Genomic DNA, 22,582 nt, shown 5'->3' with positions numbered 1-22,582 from the left:
ACCTGTCCATCCTCCCTGGACTGACCTAACTCCCCAGCTACACCCGCCTTTCCTGCTTGCATCCCACCTCTTTGACCTGTTTATCTCCTTTCTATGTATCTTCTCTATCCATCTTCTATTCGCCTCCCCCTCTCTCCCTATTTATTTCAGAATCCCCTTTCCCTCCCTCATTTCTGAAGGAGGATCTAGGCCTGAAATGTCAGCCTTCCTGTTCCTCTGATGCTGCTTGGCCTGCTGAGTTCATCCAGCTCTACACCTTGTTACCTCAAATTCAGTTCATAGTTTGGCCCATCTCCAGGAAAACATCCAACTCTGTGATGTTTCTGAGCTATTTTCTCTACTTTCCAGATTTCCTCCAAGAAGCCCTGTTGCTATTCTTCCAAATAGAAAAATTAGTTCTTCCTGAGAGAGATTTGCTTCCTTTCCTTACAAGATTCTGTGCTCCTCTATTTCTGAATGCTTTCACTCTGTGCTCACTGCCTTTGTCTTTACCGCAGCAACTTCTTAGCCTGTTGTCTCTGTCTGGCCACGTGACTTTTTCTTTCCTTCCTGCTGGTATTGTTTCCAGGGCAAGGGATGCTGCAAGTCAGGGACCAATAATTCTTACACTCTGTCCCTTTTACATTGAAAGCAAACTCATCCTGTTCAAATGTCTCTAAATATAGATCCAGCAGAATTTTTAAATAAATCATTTCCCTTATCCCATTTTTGGACGAATGTCTTCGCAAGCTCCAACTTCTAATATTCAAAGGGTCTATCACACACTATATAGTAATTTTTTTTGGCCTCATCTTTCTTGCATTTCTGTCTGAGTTAGTGATTTCTATGTGGATATACTTCAAGTACTGTATCATTTGATTTTCCACTTTTTTGCTGTGTCAAAACAAATGTATTGATGGGGCATGCCAAAGGTATTAAGGACCTGCTGAATACATTAGAAGGTGGACCAGTCTTCAAGATAGTTTGATAGTTTTGGCAGAGTCCCAAGTAAGTGTTTTCTGAATCCTTTGTGTGAGACAAAGGATGGCTGGACCTTTTGGCGACTGAAGAGAAAGCTGCAATGATTTCACCTTCCAGCCTGCACCTCCCCTCGTACCTGCTACAAATGTGACATGCTGATCATTTTGTCTCCCAGCAAGATTCCATTTTGTAGCCTACTTTGCAAAGGTTTGCAACGTGATGTTGTGGTGATCAGCTTGGTTTGAAGTTCCATTTAGAGGAATAGAGACTGAAATTGATTGCACTTATCTAACACTTTGCTTGTTCTTAAGGATCCTCAGTGCTTCATCATCAATAAAGACTATTGTTGGAAATGTTGAGTTTTTTTTAACATTAAAACAATGGTTTCCTGTTACGAAGGAAATGTACTGTGGAGGCCTATAATGTTAAGTTTAAAAAAAGGAAATGCTGGAAATTTAATACCTGAAGAGAGAAGGCAGGTTACCATTTCCCGTTATTGGCCTCTCCTCGGGGCTGAAACAAGTTTGATGTACTACCAGGTTTAAGCTAACAGATGAAGGATGGAGGAGGATGACAGATTAATCAACTGACTACTTTAAAAATACTGTTCGTTGATGGTGAAGCTCTTTGAGGATCCCTGAGGACATGCACAGTGATATATATAAATGAAATCAATTTCTGTTTGTCTCTAAATGGAACCTGAAGTAAAGCTAATTGTCAAAAAAATCATCCAAGCAGTAAGTTTTGGAATCTGTAACCATCTGAGGGCTGGGGGTGGGGGGGGGGTGGTGCGCGGCGGGGGGGGGGTGGTGCGCGGCGGGGGGGGGGTGGTGCGCGGCGGGGGGGGGGTGGTGCGCGGCGGGGGGGGGTGGTGCGCGGCGGGGGGGGTGGTGCGCGGCGGGGGGGGTGGTGCGCGGCGGGGGGGGTGGTGCGCGGCGGGGGGGGGGGTGCGCGGCGGGGGGGGGGTGCGCGGCGGGGGGTGGGGTGCGCGGCAGGGGTGGGGGGGGGGGTGCGCGGCGGTGGCGGCAGAGACTGGCCTTGCTTTATTAGAACCAGAAAATCATAGAATCTCCCACGGTGTTAATGAAAGCAGGCCTTTTGGCCAATCAAGCCAACACTGACCCTCTGAGCATCCTATTCCCACCTATTGGGCCCTATCCCATCACTGTAACCTTATGTTTCCCATGGCTAATCCACCTAAACTGCATATCTTTGGATTATTTTCTCATATGAAATAGAATCCTTAATATAGCACAGCATCAGTGCAGCAATGGAGTAGGACATGAACTCACTATCTTCTTGCTCTGTCAGGAGCAACATCATTGCTCCTATGTTTACCGATTCCCTAAGTCTAGCATTCTGGGAATCCTCTGTATTCCCCAAATTCCCTTACCTACATGGACATGTCATCTCAGGAATGGGAGGGGCATTTAAAATGTTTCACGACTGGGAGGTGCAGTTGTTTATTGCGAACCGAGTGGAGGTGTTCTGCAAAGTGGCCCCCAAGCCTCTGCTTTGTTTCCCCAAAGTAGAGGAAGCCACAAGTCCATCCTGGGCCGCCTGCAGTGCCACAATGATGCCACCCGAAGGTTGCAGGAGCAGCAACTCATATTCCGCTTGGGAACCCTGCAGCCCAATGGTATCAATGTGGACTTCACAAGCTTCAAAATCTCCTCTTCCCCTATTGCATCCCAAAACCAGCCCAGCTCGTCCCCGTCTCCCTAACCTGTTGTTCCTCTCACCTATCCCCCCTCCCACGTCAAACCGCACCTCTATTTCCCACCTCCTAACCTCATCCCGCCTTCTTGACCTGTCTGTCCTCCCTGGACTGACCTATCCCATCCCCACCTATACTCTCCACTCCACCTAACTTTTCTCCTCTATCCATCCTTGGTCCACTTCCCCCTCTCTCCCTATTTATTTCAGAACCCTCTCCCCATCCCCATCTCTGATGAAGGGTCTGGGCTCGAAACATCAGCTTTTGTGCTCTGAGATGCTGCTTGGTCTGCTGTGTTCATCCAGCTTGGATTCTCCAGCGTTGCCAGTTCCCATTATCTCTGGTACGATAGTGTCATCCTCCCGTAAAATGGGACTTGTCTCCTGTCTCCTATTGCTGCAAAAATAACTTTAATTCTCAAATTTCCTTGATTTGTTGGATTATTACAGAAATTCAACAGAATTTGTGACAATAAAATATTTGTGTCCAAAGATGTTGTCTCGGAGGAAGTCTCTTCAAAGGCTAATGAAAACGAACTCTCAATAAATTTTAAGAGTTTTGGGAGTTTATCTGATTTGGAGTTGGAGGCAGCCAAATGGAAATGACATGCAAATCAGCCACAGTTTCACTTGATCATGGACAGCACAGTGATTCAGTGGTTAGCATTGCTGCCTCGCTGTGCCAGGAACCTGGATTCAATTCCAGCTTTAGGTGACTTTGTGTGGAGTTTGCACATTCTTCCTGTATCTTCATTGATTTCTGCTGAGTGCTCTGTTTTCTTTCCACAGTCCAGGCTAGGTGGATTGGCCATGGTAAATGTGGGGTTGGAGAACGGCTCCCTGTCCATTGCAGGTGAAAAACCTTGTCATCGGGTCTTGGGCCCTCTCTTGTGTTGTATGTGGCACAGGTCTGGCCTACCCCAAAACCACCTCCACTGCAGCCACCTGAGTTGCCATCTACTCCGTTTGGAGTCAAAGATTGTTTAAGTCTGAATGGACTCCATGTATAAAATGTGGGGGGACAGGATGAATGTACCCAATCCTACCCTCATCCTGATGGCTGCCTCTGTGTGTGGCTGTATCAAGCTGTGCATAGACTCTTAGTATGCAAATGCAAAGTGTCGCTACTTACTGAGGTTCTACCTGTTCCTAGTCCTGTTGAAGGATGGGTTTTGCCTTGTTGCCATGAAACAGCCCAAGTAGTTGGACCATTCCGTATTACCTGTCCCTGGTGGAAAAATTTGTGAAAGAAAACACCTTTTGACCACAAGTCCATGAGGCAGTGGTCAACATGTAGCAAACTTGAGACACTGCATGAAATGGAGATAGTTGGTCTTTTTAGATGTTTCCCTGAACAGGCTATCGGTCATTTGGCTGAATGCCTCAGCCAGAACATTTCAACAAACACCAAAACATCACTTGTCTGGCACTGAGAAGGGTATTACCCATGAGATTCTTTATGTATACCTGGACATTCTATGCCACTGCACGCTGCCCTCAAAGTAGCTGCAGGGGCATGAAAACTGTTACACATCAGCTTTTGGAATGCGCCTTTGCAAAAGAAGTCGAGAGAGAGAGAGAGAGAGAGAGAGAGAGAGAGACCAAATGCTCTTTGGTTTGCAAGAAACTTGCTGCTGGTCTTCCAATTGAAAGTGTTGATCCCAAAGAGTGTTGCAGACAAGCACAGTCTAAGGTCCAGGACTATATGCACGAAAGCTTGGGGGAAGCTGCTGCTAACGTGTAGTGGGAAAAGACCACCATCTGAGGTCTTTCAGCCAAGATACAGTGAGGATCCATTCAGTTATCAGATCTTCCTCCATACCTCTTATATGTGTAAGTATGGTCCTGTATAAGTTAGAAACACCTTTAGCTTTATTTCTCACAACTTGAGGGAATATCAAACTTTCAATGTTTATTTGTTTCACATTGCAAAGACTGAAGGCATATTCATGAGCTGTGTATGTTTTCAGGATTTTTTTTACAGAAAATGTATGTTTTTACAAAAGAAAAGGCTTCCAGGAATAGAGTAGGGGGCTAGGTTGGGTTGGAATGCTCTTTGGAGGGTTGTTGCAGACTTGATGGGACAAATGGCCTCTTTCTGCACTGCAGGTGTTCTACGATTCTAATTGAAGAATGGAAATGGTTTCAAGAGGCTGATTGCACTACTCCTGAGCCTGAAATGCTAATTGGACTTCATTCTGATAATCAAATTGAATTGCCTGTTGGTGAAAGAGCAGGTTCTTATATTCCTGTATTGATTGCACTTTATTTCACCCCTCAACTATACTCTATCTTCCCTTCCTGAGTGCAACAACATGTAAGATCAGTTATAGTGTGATAAATTTGAGAGCGTGCGATTGCAGGTTTCTAAAGTCTCATCTTTACAGCCCTCATCAGTGAAAGTCAAAGAATCTCTATTTCTATCAAGGCCATGTCAATCAAATGGTTTGAGTAGCTTGAAACCTACAAGGGGGATGGGTTCTTTCAGTACTTGAGTAAAATAAATGAAGCACCATTTATATAGAGTGGAGGAACTATTTTATAAAAGTGTAATGGGCCATGCTACACTCCTCTTTGTCTAAATAATGGACCAGAATTTGCTGTAGCTGGGCACTTAATGTTATCCACCATTATTTGCATTTATCCCTGCACCCTTCAGCTGGGGAGAAATGCTATTTCCTAGGAAGTTGCTGAAAGTTTAAATAGAAGATATTATGTTTCGAGAAAAGGCTCAAAAAATGAGCTGTAACCTTAACCAGTGTGACATAATGGTTTGGGAAATTTAACAGGAAGGACAGAGAATGTGAATTAAAAGTCAATGCTAAGTCAGCTACAGCAAGTGATTAAGATAAGAGACAGGAAAAGATTCAGAATCTGAGGTGCCATGTTTACAACAGTTATTCTTCATTGCCAATGAGCCTGATTGCAATAGTTAATATCTAACCAGTATCACTGAACTTAATCTTCAAATCCAGAGACCCGGGTGATGGCAGGTGGTAGAATTTGTGTTTTTTTTTGTTCTTAAAGATCTTTACCTAATTGTTTAAAAATTGACTGTGAAACCATTGCCAATTGTCATAAAAACCTGTGTCCTTCAGGGAAGGAAATCTGCTGTCCTTACCTGTCTGGCCTATATGTGACTCCAAACCCACAGCAATGTAACTAACTCTCCTTAATTGCCTTTTGAAATGGGTGAACAAGCCATTCAGTTGCTGCAAAGTCCCAAAAGAATGAAACCAACGGATCCCTCCCCCCTCCCCACCCAGCATCAATGTAGACACCAAGAATGGCAATAACAAACACAGCCGTGCTGACCCTACAGTGTCTTCCTGGATAACGTCTGAAGGCTGCTGCCAAAACTGGGACAGCTTTCCCATCAACTAGTCAAGCAGCAACATGATATTGCCTTTGAGATCTGATTCGTTAAGTCTGACTATGTCCCAGACAGCACCATCACCATTCCTGGATGTCCCGGTCCACCTGCAGGACAGACCCAGCAGATCTAATGCCACAGTCAGAAAGGTGGTGACCCAGAAATCCACAACAATGACTCTGACTCTGACTCTGGACCATATGAAGTCTCAAGAAGTCAGTTCAAGAATGATAAGGAAACTTACTGCTGATGATCACATACTGGTCCCTCCCGAGAGTGGCAAGTGCATAGAATGTATTCTAGACGGGAGCTTGAATGTCCATCAGCAAGACTGTCTCAACAGGATCATTACTGACCATGTTTGACAGGTCCTAAAGGGCAAGCTGCTAGACTGGGTCTGTGGCAGGTGATCAGGAAGCCAAAAAGCATACTTGTCCTCCACCTCATCAATCTACTTGCCTCATCCATGACAGTATTGGTTAGAGTGGCCACTCCAGTGTCATTGTGAAGGCAATGTCCCCTCTTCAAATTGAGGAGATTGTGTTTGTTTTTGTGGTGGTATCAGTGTATTAACTGAGATGGGGTAACTCCCGTCTGAGCAACTGAGGCACTGAGGACCAGCAGAAGCATACTCCAACGCAATCCACAATATGATTTGATAGGGAATGCAGGAAGGCTCATCAAGAATAGTATCAAGCATAACTAAAAATGACACATCAACATGGTGAAGCTTGACACAACTGTGTGCATCTAAATAGCATAACCAGCAACTGATAGACAGACATGGCTAAACAATTCCCCAACAAAGGAATCGGATTGAAGCTCTGAAATTTTGCCACATGCAGCCATGAATGGTACTGAACAACTAAATGACTTGCTGGAGGCAGGGGCTCCATTGATATTGCTGCCCTCCGTGATGGGGGAGACCCGACATCAATGCAAAAGATAACGCTGAAGCATTCCCAGCAAGCCTCAATGATCATTTGGGTCTCCTCCAGAGACTCCCAACATCACAGACTCCAATCTTCAGTGAATCAAAAGTTACACAACTTCGACAGCATCTATTTCTTTATTAGGAAAGTTCTCCACAAAGGGTTTTCCTCACCATAAATCTGGGTCTGGTATTGACTCGGCGATAGTGATTGATTTTTGCCTTATGTGACTACCAAGCTGTTGGTCGAATTGGATAGACCTTGGTCTTTGTTGCTTCAGCAGTACCTAGGATCCTGATGCTATTTTCAACTCCATTTTCTTGTGTTGCAATAATGCTTATCTTTGTGCCAAATGTTCTGAAATCCTAGGGCAAGCTGTAGAAAATAACAAAAGTCACAAATTTTTGCAGTCAGGCTCCCATGTATGTTTCTCCCATGTTTTGATACATGTCACCAAGCTATGAAGTTGTTCTTGTCTTCTGTGTAAAGTTGACAAAGCTTGGCATAGGCGTTAAAAAAAAAAGCAGTAATCTCTAATAGGGTAACAAAAGTGTGAAGCTGGACAAACACAGCAGGCCAAGCAGCATCTCAGGAGCACAAAAGCTGACGTTTCGGGGCCTAGACCATTCCCATTATCTCTGATCTCTAATAGGGTGCTTTCATTTTTTTATTGAAATCCCTTCATGTTAAAACTCTTTTTTAAAAAAATCTCGAAGTGAAATGACACCCCCTTTGAATAGAGTAACTGTGTTTGAGTAGGCTTCAGAAGTCTACATGTTCAGTCATCGCCCTTCTCATCTGCAGCCGCAGGACCGTCTCCCATTAATCTCACGGCACAGCCTTTTGAAAGATTGAAATGAGCAGGACTAATGTTTGCACTTACCTGTCAAGAGAGTTCAGGGATGTTTGCATTAGGGAGCTTGATACAGTGTTGGTTTCACTTAATAGAGAGGGGAGGGAGAGATGTTTCTATGGAAACAGTGCCAATGCCACTTCTGGCAACTGCCTTGAGGCGCATTACAATGTGATAGCTAAGGAGGCCTCTTAGTGTTCACTGATTAGGCCCATCTTTCACCTTTCTGCCCTACTGAACATATTTCATGACTTCATTACCCAAGAATTAAAGACCCTGCACAAAGCAGTTCCACGGTCGATTGTCAAAGCCAAATTTAAACAACTGTTCTCATAGAATGAGTTTGAATTGCTTTGTGAACCCACTCTTTCAAACTATCCACTTGTTTTACCTCGTGTAAATTTCTTTGTCTCTTGAGACCCAGCTTTCTTAGACAAAGGTTTTTCTTTTGAGGGCATGGCTTTTAATTCAGCCTTTTCTCTTCAAGTTAACAGCTTTGAACTAAGTGGCTTGTGACAGCTCGAGAAATTGGGTGTAGTCTTGTCCCTCTGAATCAACAAGAGTCTAAGTCTTAATATTTCTGAACTAAAAATACCAATGTCTAGATTTCTTGGTGACTTGAAGCCTAGGTACACTGTAACGGTGATTGAGTGTGGCCAGGAACGGAAGATGTGCGTGCCCACCAGATGTCTCAAAGTGCTTTACAGCCAATGAAGTACTTTTGAAGTGCAGCATTTATAATATGGGAAATGTAGCAGCCAACCTGTTTGCAGCAAGCTCTCTCAGGCAATAATGCTATTATTGCTAACGTGTTTTAGTGGTGATCTTCAGGGATAAGAGAATTACCCTGTTCTCCTGCAAAGTAATGTCCATGATGTCTTGTATATCCACCTGAAGGGGCAGTTGGGACCTTTTATTTAATGTCTCACCTTTAAAGTAACAGGTTCAAACATTTACCTAACGTTGAGTCAGAATGAGCTTTCTTAAAAAATAAAAACTTTTCAAAAAAATTCCTGCAGATAGTTTAAATTCCTTGATGTTGCCAGTAAACAGTGCACTTTGACTTTTTTTTGACTGAGTCATTTAATGAGCTGCGAGTATTAAATTGCAGTTGGCGAGAGTACTCTAGTTAAATCTGAGTTGCTGGCAAGAGAGCTGGTAGTTTGAACTGGGGATTTTGTGGTAATTTCCATCCCGTCTTTTACGTGAAACCGAGCCGGCAACCTGACTGGAAACCCTCTCCGTTCTTGAGCTGGCCTGTCGATGATTACAAAATCATTGTTTAGATAGATAGAATTTTCTAGGACAGAAACAGTTCATTCAGCCTAACTATCCCACAATGTTTATGATGCACCTACCCCTACTCCTTCGAACTCTCAGCATCGCCTAAATTTTCTCCCTCATCACTTACCTAGCTTCCTCTCAAATGCATCAACACAATTGATTTGTTTCAACTTCATCCAATAGTGTCATGTTCCTTACTTTAATTGCCTGTGCCAATCTCCAGCTTTTTCACTGTATTCTTGCACGTTATTTCTATCCAAATAATCATCCAATGCCCTCTTGAGCACCTCACACATGCTTCTACTAGCCTTCCAGGTCGTGCATTCCATACCCTAATTACTCAGTGAAAAAGTTTCTTATCTCACATTACCATTGCCTTTTTTTAAAACACATCAGTTTAAGTCATGGCTGTCTTGTTCGTTTTATGAGCAGGATCAGCTTTCTTATCTACTCAATATAGCCCATTTGTGATTTTGGAAACCTCCATCAAATCTCCTGTCAGCCTACTTCTTTGTAAGGCGAACAGTCCATTAGATGTAGGAGAAGAATGAGGCTGTTCAGCCCATCGAGTCAGCTCTGCCATTCAATCATGGCTGATATGTTTCTCAGCCCCATTGTCTTATCTTCTCCCTGCAATCCTTGACCCCTGAACCAATCAAAAACAGTATCAACTTCTTCAATCTATCCTTCTACCTGAAATCTATCATCCTTGTAAATTGCTTCTGCACTGGTTGCAGTGAATTCACATCTTTCCTGTAATGTGCCGACCACAACTCTCAACAGTGCAAGTGACTTATACAAATTCAACGACGTCTCTTTCCTCCTTTACTTTGCATTTCGAAAAAGCCAGGGACACTACAAACTTGGTTAAGTGCTCTCTCCACTTGTCACGCCACCTCCATTGATTTGTGCACATACATATCCAGGTCTGTCTGCTCCTACACCCTCTTTGGAATTGTACCTCATCTTTTATACAGTCTTTCAATGCTCTCCAGCAGCAAGTGGAACATCGCCTCTGCATTGAACCTAATCTGCCATCGATCCACTCAATCCTCTAATTCGTTGGTCTTTTTTAAGTTGTGTAGTGTCCTCCTTGCAGTTTATAATTCTTCCAACTTTGTTATTTGCAGAATCATTAATTTTTTATTCTTCATGGTATGTGGGCATTTCTGGTTAGGCCAGCATTTATTGCCAATTTCTAGTTGCCCAGAGGCCAGTTAAGAATCAACCACATTGTTAGTGGGTCTCACATAGGCCAGACCAAGTAAGGATGAAAGATTTAAAAAGTGTGGGGCCTGATGAACACAGCAGGCCAAGCAGCATCTCAGGAGCACAAAAGCTGACGTTTCAGGCCTAGACCCTTCATCAGAAAAGGGGGATGAAGAGAGGATTCTGAAATAAATAGGGAGAGAGGGGGAGGCGGACTGAAGATGGATAGGGGAGAAGACACGTGGAGAGGAGAGTATGGGTAGGGAGGTAGGGAGGGGATAGTTCAGTCCGGGGAGGACGGACAGGTCAAGGAGGCGGGATGAGGTTAGTAGGTGGGAAATGGAGGTGCGGCTTGAGGTGGGAGAAGGGGATAGGTGAGAGGAAGAACAGGTTAGGCAGGCGGGGACGAGCTTGGCTGGTTTTGGGATGCAGTGGGTTTTGAAGCTTGTGAAATCCACATTGATACCATTGGGCTGCAGGGTTCCCAAGCGGAATGTGAGTTGCTATTCCTGCAACCTTCAGGTGGCATCATTATAGCACTGCAGGAGGCCCAGGATGGACATGTCATCTGAGGAATGGGAGGGGGAGTTGAAATGGTTCGTGACTGGGAGGTGCAGTTGTTTACTGCGACCCGCGCGTAGGTGTTCTGCAAAGCGGTCCCCAAGCCTCCGCTTGGTTTCCCTCTACACTGGGAAATGTCAGCTTTTGTGCTCCTAAGATGCTGCTTGGCCTGCTGTGTTTATCTAGTCCCACACTTTGTTATCTTGGATTCTCCAGCGTCTGCAGTTCCCATTATCTCCAAGAATGACAGATTTCCTTCCCTAAATGGCATTAGTGAACCAGATGGGTTTTTCCAACAATCAACAATGTTTTCATGGTCATTATTTGGCCCTTAAAATCCAAATTCTTTATTGAATTCAAATTCCACCATCTACCATGTCGCGATTTGAAGTCAGTTGCTCAGAACTTTAGCTGAATTTCTGAATTAATAGTCAAGCGACAATACCGCTTGGCCATTATCCCAAAATGTAATTAGTGGGAGGCAAGATTTACATTGAGCTGAGGAATTCATTTGTCTGTTTGTTGGCCCCTTGCCATCCACCTTCTCCCAAACAAAGGCATTTGTTTCCCAGTGAGTCTGCTCGACTGCCCAAATCACCTGACCTCACTTACTGTCACCGGCTTCTGGATGAAGTCCCAGAGAGCTGCTCACCTCCCTTGCTCAGTGCCCTCCATCACTGTCACCACCTATTGCTGGACATCCTGTTACATTGCCATCCTACCTAGGATATTCCCAGCCCTGATATTGCAAATATCCCACCCTAGACATGCAAAGCCTGCCCATTGTTTGCTGTGCTTACTTGTAACTATTGTGAAATGCTTAGCAAAGTAAGAAGCAGAGTGTTTGATAAAAAGTCAACCACATTTCTAGTGAATTTGGCATCTCACATAGGCCACGCCAAGTAAGGATGACAGATTTCCTTCCGTAAAGGGCATTAGTGAACCGGATGGGTTTTTCCAACAATCGGCAATGGTTTCATGGTCATTATTTGGTCTTAGATGAATTTCTTGAAGGTTGTAATATTTGGGGGCATTGTACGTGAATAATTTTTAGCCATGACCTGTGGAAGGCTATAACATGTTTAGGAGAAACGCAGAAGATAGTGATTAACTATTTCTGCTGTTTGAGGAGTTTAGGACAATGGAGGAGGTGTGAACACAGGATACAGTTCTACATGCAGTGTCGAAGAAATGTTGAATTTGTTAGTTTGTTGTAAGTTTCCAGCTGAAATTTGCAGAGTTTTTTTCAAATGTATTGAAGGATATGGAACAAAGACAAGTATGTGGAATAAAGTTGCAGATCATGGATGGTGGCACTGAATGGAAGAATAGGTTTAAGAAGGTGTACAGCCTACTCCTGTTCTCATTCACTTTGGAGCAGGTTAGGCTCGAGAAGGATTTAATAGAAATTGTCCAAGTTTGTATGTCATCAAGATCTGCAAACAATAAATTTTTTTCCACTGGCCCAGGTCAGTAACTAGAGGAGATGGATTCATTGAATTCCACAAGAGAACCAGAGAAAAGATGAAGATGTGTTTTGCTCTGAGTTGTAATAAACTGGAATTTGCTATCTGAAAGGATAGTGGAAGCAGATCCAATAGTAACTTCCAGAAGATAGTTGGATAGTTATTTGAAAAGAAAAGCAGGGCGCTAAGGCAAACGCAAAGGATTGGACTGGTTGGAAAGCTCTTTTAAAGTGCCTGTATTGTAGAATGGCCTGGATGAGTTCTTTCTGTACTGTGACTCAATTATTCCAGGTGAGTCACTTTGGATATATGGCTCTTGAAACTCTCCACCGCTGAGAGTCTTGTCTTACCTCATGTTTGAGACAGTTGTGTACCTAACAGTGGTCCACTTGCGTTAAGCAACAATTTTTTTTAAATTCGTAGATCATCTACCAGGATGATAGAAGGTGAATTTGATGGAAGTTGGCATCTTCTGTCTAGCAATTCCTAAATTGTTTGGTATGCCATGGATGAGGGACTGCTCCGGAGGGAGTATGCATGCTTTCCTTGTACTTTTGTTTTTGTTCAAGCCTGAAAAACTACAATTGGAGCTCCAGTTAATCTGTTTTCTCCAGGGCATATAATCCTAGTCTAACTAACCTGCCCTCATCATTCCGACCTATTAACCCCTGTATCATTCTGACAAATGTGCCGCATCTCCTCCAAAAGTCAATGTATCTCTCCTGAGATATAGACCTTAGAACTGGATGCAGTTCCTCACCATAGGTTGCAGTTGGTTAGAGATCTAGTTATACCTAACAAATGAAGAGGTTGGAGAAGCTGGGATTGTTCTGCTGAACCATCTCCGTTCTCAGTGCAGAATTGACAAACTGAGCATGATCTCATCGAATGACGAAGCAGACTCGATGGGGTGAATGGTTTTACTTCTGGTCCTACGTCTTACGGACTTATAGTTCAAGCCTACGAGAATTATGGGCTGGGATAACAGGGAGAAGCTGTTCCCATTGGCAAAAAGGTTAAATTCTGGAGGATGCAGATTTACAGTGATCAGCAAAAGAACCAAGGCCCACATTAGGAAAGAGTTGCAATTAGGAAATACGTTTTTGTTCCACAGCATGTGGTTGCAATCTGGAATGCAATGTTTGAAAGAATAGTGACAAAAATGTTAATCGTGGAAAAGAAATTGCAAGACTGGCAGGCAAAGGCTGGGCAATGGGCCGAGCTAAGTAGCTTTTTTTCTGGAGAGGGCAGGGACTCGATCAGCTGACTGACATCCTACTATACCCATTTTATAATTGTAAATCCACTAATCCTCTTCCGCGGTGGAATGCAATCATCTCTTGAGCAGTCCTGAGAAGAAGTGGCTGGGAGCCGAGGGAAAGCCACCATGACTGCCAGGTGTCTCCTTGGCTACTGTCATAACAAATCAAATTTTATAGCTTCGCTCAGCAGCCACAAGCTAGAAGTCAAATCATTGGATCTTAAACTAACCAGTTTTGTTGATCCTTAGGAAAGTTACATTAAAGACAATGCATTAGTTAGCCTGGCATGGGATAGGGGTGCAGTGGACTTTAGATGACGTGGCAAGATTGTACTTGTTTTTTTTTTCTGTATCGTGCCAGAGAACAGCTAACTCATCTTGGTTTTGTAAGACTATCCCAACTAGTGGTCAAAATACCTCATGATATGAGGGTAGTCTTTCGTAAACAGCTCAAATATTTCTGGCTTCTCAGGAAGTGAAAAGGACTGATCAAAAGTTTGAGTAGATGGTGACTTCCAATGAACCGGTTACCCTTACCTTAGAGTTAAGCAGCACCTCAACCTGATTTCTGTGGTAGCATAGTGAAAGTTAAAATTTAAATGGAACTGCTGGTTTTATCATTTTAAGAGTTAACTCCTGATTATACAGTGGCTTGCAACAGGTCATGGCATTACAACCCTTCAAAGTGCTTCACTGTCAATGAATTACGTTGCATTTTGCTTCAGTGCTAAATGAAAAAATAAAATCAAAAATTTGCTCTGTTTAAAGGTGCAAACTTGTAACATGTATGTCTCACATTCAGCCATACAAAGGTGGCTGCTTACCATCTTCTTTGGCACCTTGTTTTCCTGTTATTTCTACCTTCTGTTTTGAGGCAAAAGAAATAGTCCATCCACACCCTCATGTCCTGTGTGCCTGTTAAATGAAGGATATCTAAAACTCTCTACAAGCAGCTCTACGTAATAAAGAATCATAATGACTAAGAATTACATCTACATCTCCAATACCACAAAATTAGTGGAGAATGGTTTGAGGATTCTTGGCCTCCATCAGGGTGTGGAATCCAAAAGGATTAGTATGTCTGCCCAAATTTAAAACTTGTTAATCTGTCATTTATTTGATTTGTTGTTTATCAAAAGTCAACCTACATCCGGTACCATTAAGGAAGACAGATTCTTGCTACGGACCTAAATCTATTTCTCCTAATGCTGGGACCCCAGCAGACGATTGTGGTCTGTATTCAATTTTCTGGCTGCTGCTGCGTCCATGCCCAAACATCTCTCCTTTCACTCATGACTCTCTAAAACCGACCGCCATGGGTTTCTGCCTCTGGAATTCTCTGATTACTTAGACTGTGCCTGTTTTGGAGCTCAGTTATCATCAATGAGTTTTCCTAAAGCCCATTGCTAGCTCCACAAGTGCTTTGTTTCTGTAATACTTTACTTACCATGTTGATTTTTTTCTTCCTCCCCACCGCATCCCCCCCCCGCCCCCCCCTCACCCCGCCGCCACCCGTTGCTAACTACAAACTCTCCTGCTCTTTGACTTCTGCATGGGTTTTCTTGTAACATAGCTCAATGCATAAGCACATATAAAGTCCCTTAGACAGCCCCTAACACAGCTGAGCTACACTTTGGGCATTCCACCCCACCTGTGGGTTTGACTCACTAGGCTGGCTTCATGGTTTACCATCAGCGACCTTGACTTCAGGCTCTTATGAAAGACTCCAATCTTGTAGCTACGGTCACTGTTTGCCAGTACGTAACAAGGTGAGATCTGCACTCTTGCGAGTGAATAGCAACATGCTTTACTGAACATAATCATAGACAGAGAGGGTTATAAGAGAGTACACGTTATCTGGAGCCCTACAAACCCACACTCCAGCTCCATGTGCTCTGATTTCATTAAGGCATAGTCCCTTTTGCAGAACGTCAAGAGCTATACTTTGAGGTGAAAATAACATTTACTTTGCTATTATAGAGTTAAATATGAATTACATTTGAAAGGTATAATTTCCTTTAGCCTGATTCTTAGGAAGATAGTTTCATGAAATCCTGTCTGAAATTTTTCCAACTACAAATAACCCTAATCCTAAGCCTCCTTAATTCTGCCTTTCCTCCTGTCCACCTTTTTGAAGGTTGGACCATGGACATAAACTGGATTGGCCCAAGCTTGTTAGCAAAGTATTGAAATGTTTTGCCGTTACTTTCAGCAGGAAACCTTACAAGGAAACTTATCTTACCTTACAGCCTGTCATCAGGCATATTGGAAGGAATTGCAGCTGAACCTGTTGTGCCTGTAACAGGGTCAGCCTTCATGGTCAAAAAGTCCTGGCTGGGACTTAAACCTGAGTAAGATGCTTTCATTTTGTGCACAATAACTCTTACCCCCTGAGGAAAGAAGAGAAAACTGCACTGTAATCCAATCCTTTGTACAGGTGAAGTAAGGCTTCCCTTCTTCATCCTATTTGCAATAAAAGCTAAGATTCCATTTGCAGTGCCAATTACTTCTTGTAACTGCATACCAGGGTTTTGTATACAAAATTTCAGTCATATACAATGACACCTAGATCCCTCTGTAGTGAAGTGTTCTGTTTCTCTATTCTTCCTGTCAAACTTCATGTTCTTCTCCATCGGTCAATTTTTTACTACCCGCTTACTTGATCTATGCCCCTTAAAATACTTTATATCTGCATGTAACTTGCTTACTGACATTTTTTTTGTATTGTCAGTAAAGTTGGCTATAGTATAATGTCACTATCAAAGTTATCGGCATTGCATTGTAAAGATTTGAAGCTGCAGCACTCACCTAATCACAGATTGCACACTGTAAATGACCCATTTATCCCTCCCCTGTTTCTAGTTGGCTAGGTCATCCTCAGTCCCAACTTGTGTGTGGTGTTCGTTACCATGATAGAATCCCTACAGTGCAGAGAGAGTCCATTTGGCCCGTCAAGTATGTACTGACCCTCAGCATCCCACTCAAAACTACCCCATCCCCGTAACTATGCATGGAGTTTTTATCATGGCTAACCTACATAACCTGCACATCTTTGGACATCTCTGGGGCACCTGGAAGGATCCCAGGCAGACTTGGGTTGAACGTGCAAACTCCACACAGACAGTTGTCTGAGGCTGGAATTGAACCCCGGTGCCTGGTGCTGCGAGGCTGCAGTGCTAGCCACAAAAGCATTCCAATAACTTTGCTAAATGTGACTTCCCCTTCAATAAACCATATTGACTCTTACTGCTATTATTATTTTCTAAATGGTTTTTAAAACATTTTCCCAATGCGAGATGTTAAACCGACTGGCTGATCATCTCCTGCTTTCTGTTCTCCTCCTTTCTGGAATTGTGGTTTACATTTTAATGAGCGCAGAGAGAGACAGAAATGCAAACGAGGTGAAGGAAGGAATTCAGAAGCTGAAGCAATGGACACCAATGGTGGGTCAAAGGGAACAAGAGGTGGAGAAGTGCAGGGATCTTAGAGTTGTAGGTCTAGAAGCATTGGAGTGGGGAAAGTTCTATTTATCCAGGGGAGGGAGTAACATGAATTTAAATCATAATGCAACGCTGAGCTGCAGATTTAAATTGTTAGTATGTCCAAAGACAGGGTCCATTGCTTATTTCATCAACTAAAGGGTGGGGGTAGGAAAATATCAGTGGGTTGACGTTACCGGTGAGGCTGCTCTGATGAGATGTGATGTGGTGTGTGCTGCTGAGTGCATTGGGCTCAGGGATCATCAGAACTTCCAGTCTGAGTAGGTCGGTGTTGATCACACCTCATCTATTCATAGCCAGCACCCAACTCATCATGTCAACCGAATATCTGTGCCATGACCATGTTTAAGTGTGTTGAAGCTGGACAGCTGCCTGCTATTGATGGGTCTATTCCACAGTTTATATATTTTTTTAAAATGGAAACCTTTCATCAAATGGAACAATGTCGACTTTGTGCATTGTTGCAGAGATGATACTCAGCAGGTCCTTTGTTGCGTATTCGATGCAAGTTTAGAAGTATTCATTTGGGGTGGGATTTTGACAGTGGTAGAACTGGAGACAGAGTAAATGTTTCCCAAGTCGATAGCAATCAGACTGTCACCAGAGACGTTCAAGGATCTGAATGAAAAGCGTCTTGTGCATTATGTTGTCAAAGGAGCAATTTACAGGGTTTCACCTCCTGCTTCTCCTGGTGTTCCACTTTAAATCTGGCTTCAGTACAATTACTGTCCATTGAGGTAAATGGAAACCGTTTAGCATGAATCACAATAATGCAAGGGATTCTCTTTTGTGAAGGGCACCACACTGTGCTATTCACATTTTTACCAGTGGAATCACTTTAAACAGATTACATTCCCTGCAAACTTGCTGTCACATAATGTCTAGCAAGAACCTTGCCTTTTCATAGCACATTTAAAGTAATAAAGGTGTCCCTCATTGCTTTCCAGGAGTGTCATCAAACAAAAGTTTGACACCAGGCTGGAGAAAGAGCTTTCAAAATAAAAATCTTGGTCAAAGAGGACCATCTTAAAGGAGTAGAGAGCCTTTAGGAGAAAGATGTAGGGAGGGGATTCCAGACCTCAAGTCCCAGTTAGCTCTGTTGGCAGAGCCAGTGAGACTTGACTAAAGTTGGGACGCAGAGAGTCAACATTGTAGGAGCACACCTAGATTCTGTGTGGTGAATTCAAATTCCATTTGGATTTGTATGAAAACTGAACGAAAATTTCCCATGCTGCATTAATTTTGTCCCAAACGGAATCTGACAGAGATTTTTCCTTCAAAGAGCCAGTACCTGTGCAATGAGTGAAATGGCCTCCCTCTGCTTTGACTGGGATGTGCAAAGCAACTGTTGGATGTTGTGATGGTTTCAGTGAAAAGTAATGATATGCTACCAAAATAAAATCAACATGGAAAGTTGGTCTTGAACAAGAATTGACAAACTTTCTTTGCTGGGAAGTCCCTTTCCCATTGAAAATGATCACCTCCCTCAACGTTTGCCTCTCCTCTGTGCCACCTTTTGACAAGTATTTATGCAAACCATTCTCTTAGATGAGATCTGAGCTTGTATTTTTATTTAAGTGTAATTACATAGCAATTAAATATCTTTAAAACTCCTCTCTCTTGAGCAGCCATACCGGGCTACATCACCTGGTACTCACGCAGTTTGAGAGCCATTAGTCTAGGCATTTATCTGGGACAATCCCCAGGGTTTAGGCATTATTCTGAGGGATTTTCTAAGGACTAGTGGCGATCCATTCCCAGTTGCATCTCCACAAACACCTCTTCTCTCGGAAGCCTGTAGTGTGGGTCAAGCTGCATTGTTACCAGCTGTCATCGGGCAACTGCTGGGGACTGTGAGGAAACTGATGAAATGGTGAACACCCAACAGGACACTGATCTGCTGATGATAACCAGTGAAAGCATTCCTGCTTCTCCAAGCTCCTCTGCAATAGTTTGCACTCTCCAACTGCCCAATTCCCCATGACAAGCTGGCAAATTGGTACACGAGAATAGAAGTCTAATTTGGATAAATATGTGGCATTTCATTTTGGTCAAACAAACAAGGGTAGGACTTGTACTATTAAAAGTAGGGCCTTGGGTAGTGCTGTAGAACAAAGAGACCTAGGGGTTCAAGTACATAATTCTTTGAAGTTTGCATCACATATAGATAGGGTGGTTAAGAAGGTGTTTAGCATGATTGCCCTCATTGCTCAGATCTTTGAGTATAGGAATTGAGATGCTACGTTGAGGTTGTACAGGACATTGCTGAGACTTCTTCTGGAGTAATGTGTCCAGTTCTGGTCACTCTGTTGTAGGAAGAATATCATTAAGAATATCATTCGGAAGAGATTTACCAAGATGTGGCTGGGAATGGAGGATTTGAGTTATAATAAGAGGTTGGAAAGATTAGATTAGATTATCTACAGTGTGGAAATAGGCCCTGAGGCCCAACAAGCCTACACCGCCCCTTGAAGCATCCCACCCAAACCCATCCCCATATAACCCAAATATCCTTGAACACTACGGGCAATTTAGCATGGCCAATCCACCTAGCCTGCACATCTTTGGATTGTGGGAGGAAACCGGAGCACCCGGAGGAAACCCACGCAGACACGGGGAGAATGTACAAACTCCACACAGACAGTTACCCGAGGCTGGAATCGAACCCGGGTCCCTGGCGCTGTGAGGCTGCAGTGCTAACCACTGAGCCACCATGCAGCCCCAAAGGCTCTTTCACTGGAGCTTAGGAAGTTGAGGAGTGACCTTATAGAGATTTATTAAATTATGAGGGGTGTAGATAAAATAAATGACAGGTGTCTTTTCCCTAGGTTGAGGAATTTCAAGACCGGGGGAAAAATTTTAAGATGAGAGGAGAAAGAGTTTTAAAAAAGATATGAGCAGCAATTTTTTTACATGTATAGTCGTTAGTGTTCTGGATTCCTGCAAAATACAAAAGCTAGTCCAAATGAAATGTTAAATTTCATTAGCCTTATTCCAAATGTTGTTTTTAAACGCCTGTTTATGTTTTGTTTTCTCTCCAAGCTCCAGATATAATGTCCTGGTCCCAGCGCTGTGGCTAACCAAGGTACACAAGTGGGAGCTGGACTGCATGCAGAGTGTGGTGCTGGAAGAGGAGGAGGAAGCATTGCTCTCCTCAGGTACAAGGTCAATTTCACCATTTCAGTTTTCCTTTAGGCTGCCGGTGCAAGACTGTGTTCCATTCTTTTAAGTTCATAAGTCTTAAAATACAACTGTTAGTGTTACAAATTAATTTTTGACTGTAGAAAATGGGATGCCTGGTTCAGAAACTGGTTTAAAGAGACCCTGAGATAAATGTACTTCAAACAAGCTTGGAGTTGATAACATTTAAAATGTTGACCATATTGACTTAAAAGGTTCACAGTTAAAAATGAAAGATCATAAACAGCAGGAACTGGCCATTATGGGTTGGGGGCATACCGTTTTAAAACAACTTTTTTTTTAAGTAATGTCAGTCGCAAGCCAACAAACATTTTAAAACCAGTTGCCCCACAACGTAAATCTGCTGCTTAAGGAGGGCTCCTTAACAGCCCTCAGGAGAAAGCCCCATGCTTGAATCGTACCAGTTGACAGTTTTGTAAAGACCCACCTTGCCACAACCTGATGGTTGCTAGCACTGCAAGCAGTTCCACAAAGAGGAGATGATGGATGTTGAAGTGGTGTGAGTCCAGGCTTCTTTTCACGTGGGGACGGTTGGACACCCTATGGAGGGGAGGGCTCGAGGGATGTTGCAAGGGTGGGGGGTGGCTTTTAGACATTTGATATGCAGAGGACAGCTTTGGTGAGAGAACGGCCTCCCACACTAGCCCAGCTTCTGCTGCCAGGCACATGATGGCAGTGGAGGTAAATTGTGGCCCCTAATTGGTTATTAATTTGCCACTTAAGGACATCAATAGGGCTAAGGGCGGGGTACTAAGTCAGTGGACTACTACCTGTATATTTTATATACCTATCATTATACTATGAGTCCTTCTGCTGAAAACATGTCTTGTGGGAGGCTATAAAACCCAGTCCCAGGCCTGTCTGTTAAGGTAAAGAAATGGTTACAGTTATCCCAGTAAAGGTAGTCTTTCATGCTTTGTGAAAAGATTGCAAATAGAAGATAACAAAGTGTGAAGCTGGATGAACACAGCAGGCCAAGCAGCATCTCAGGAGCACAAAAGCTGATGTTTCGGGCCTAGACCCTTCATCAGAGAGGGGGATGGGGAGAGGTTTCTGGAATAAATAGGGAGAGAGGGGGAGGTGGACCGAAGATGGAGAGAAAAGAAGATAGGTGGAGACGAGAGTATAGGTGGGGAGGTAGGGAGGGGATAGGTCAGTCCAGGGAAGACAGACAGGTCAAGGAGGTGGGATGAGGTTAGTAGGTAGGAAATGGAGGTGCGGCTTGAGGTGGGAGGAAGGGATGGGTGAGAGGAAGAACAGGTTAGGGAGGCGGAGACAGGTTGGGCTGGTTTTGGGATGCAATGGGGGAAGGGGATGAGCTGGGCTGGTTGTGTGATGCAGTGAGGGAGGGGATAAACTGGGCTGGTTTTGGGATGTGGTGGAGGAAGGGGAGATTTTGAAGCTGGTGAAGTCCACATTGATACCATTGGGCTGCAGGGTTCCCAAGCGGAATATGAGTTGCTGTTCCTGCAACCTTCGGGTGACATCATCGTGGCACTGCAGGAGGCCCATGATGGACATGTCTTCAAAAGAATGGGAGGGGGAGTTAAAATGGTTCGCGACTGGGAGGTGCAGTTGTTTATTGCGAACCGAGTGGAGGTGTTCTGCAAAGCGGTCCCCAAGCCTCTGCTTGGTTTCCCTGATGTAGAGGAAGCCACACCGGGTACAATGGATACAGTATACCACATTGGCAGATGTGCAGGTGAACCTCTGCTTAATGTGGAAAGTCATCTTGGGGCCTGGGATAGGGATGAGGGAGGAGGTGTGGGGGCAAGTGTAGCACTTCCTGCGGTTGCAGGGGAAGGTGCCGGGTGTGGTGGGTTTGGAGGGGAGTGTGGAGCAAACAAGAGAGTCATGGAGAGAGAGGTCTCTCCGGAAGGCAGACAAGGGCGGGGATGGGAAAACGTCTTGGGTGGTGGGGTCGGATTGTAGATGGCGGAAGTGTCAGAGGATGATGCGTTTTATCCGGATGTTGGTGGAGTAGTGTGTGAGAGCGAGGGGGATCCTCTTGGGGCGGTTGTGGCGGGGGCGGGGTGTGAAGGATGTGTTGCGGGAGACGCAGTCAAGGGCGTTCTCGACCACTGTGGGGGGAAAGTTGCGGTCCTTGAAGAACTTGGACATCTGGGATGTGCGGGAATGGAATGCCTCATCGTGGGAGCAGATGCGGCAGAGGCGGACGAATTGGGAATAGGGGATGGAATTTTTGCAGGAGGGTGGGTGGGAGGAGGTGTATTCTAGGTAGCTGTGGGAGTCGGTGGGCTTGAAA

General features: G+C 44.0%; 1 protein-coding gene across 3 annotated transcripts in view; it reads left to right on the top strand.

The window, feature by feature from the left end:
- The window catches only part of si:ch211-266k8.4 (TBC1 domain family member 10A), a 118,095-nt gene that overhangs the window by 48,912 nt on the left and 46,601 nt on the right, over positions 1-22,582 (top strand). For 2 of the 3 annotated variants that reach the window (XM_048545868.1, XM_048545867.1), the window contains exon 10: positions 20,158-20,273. In XM_048545868.1, the coding sequence (XP_048401825.1) occupies positions 20,158-20,273 (116 nt within the window). Of the gene's footprint in view, positions 1-20,157; positions 20,281-22,582 lie in introns of all 3 variants that reach the window. The other variant, XM_048545870.2, reaches the window with a different exon arrangement.

The sequence above is a fragment of the Stegostoma tigrinum genome, chromosome 17 (assembly GCF_030684315.1).
Source record: "Stegostoma tigrinum isolate sSteTig4 chromosome 17, sSteTig4.hap1, whole genome shotgun sequence".
Lineage (NCBI taxonomy): Eukaryota > Metazoa > Chordata > Chondrichthyes > Orectolobiformes > Stegostomatidae > Stegostoma > Stegostoma tigrinum.
This window is presented reverse-complemented; position numbering and strand designations above follow the sequence as displayed.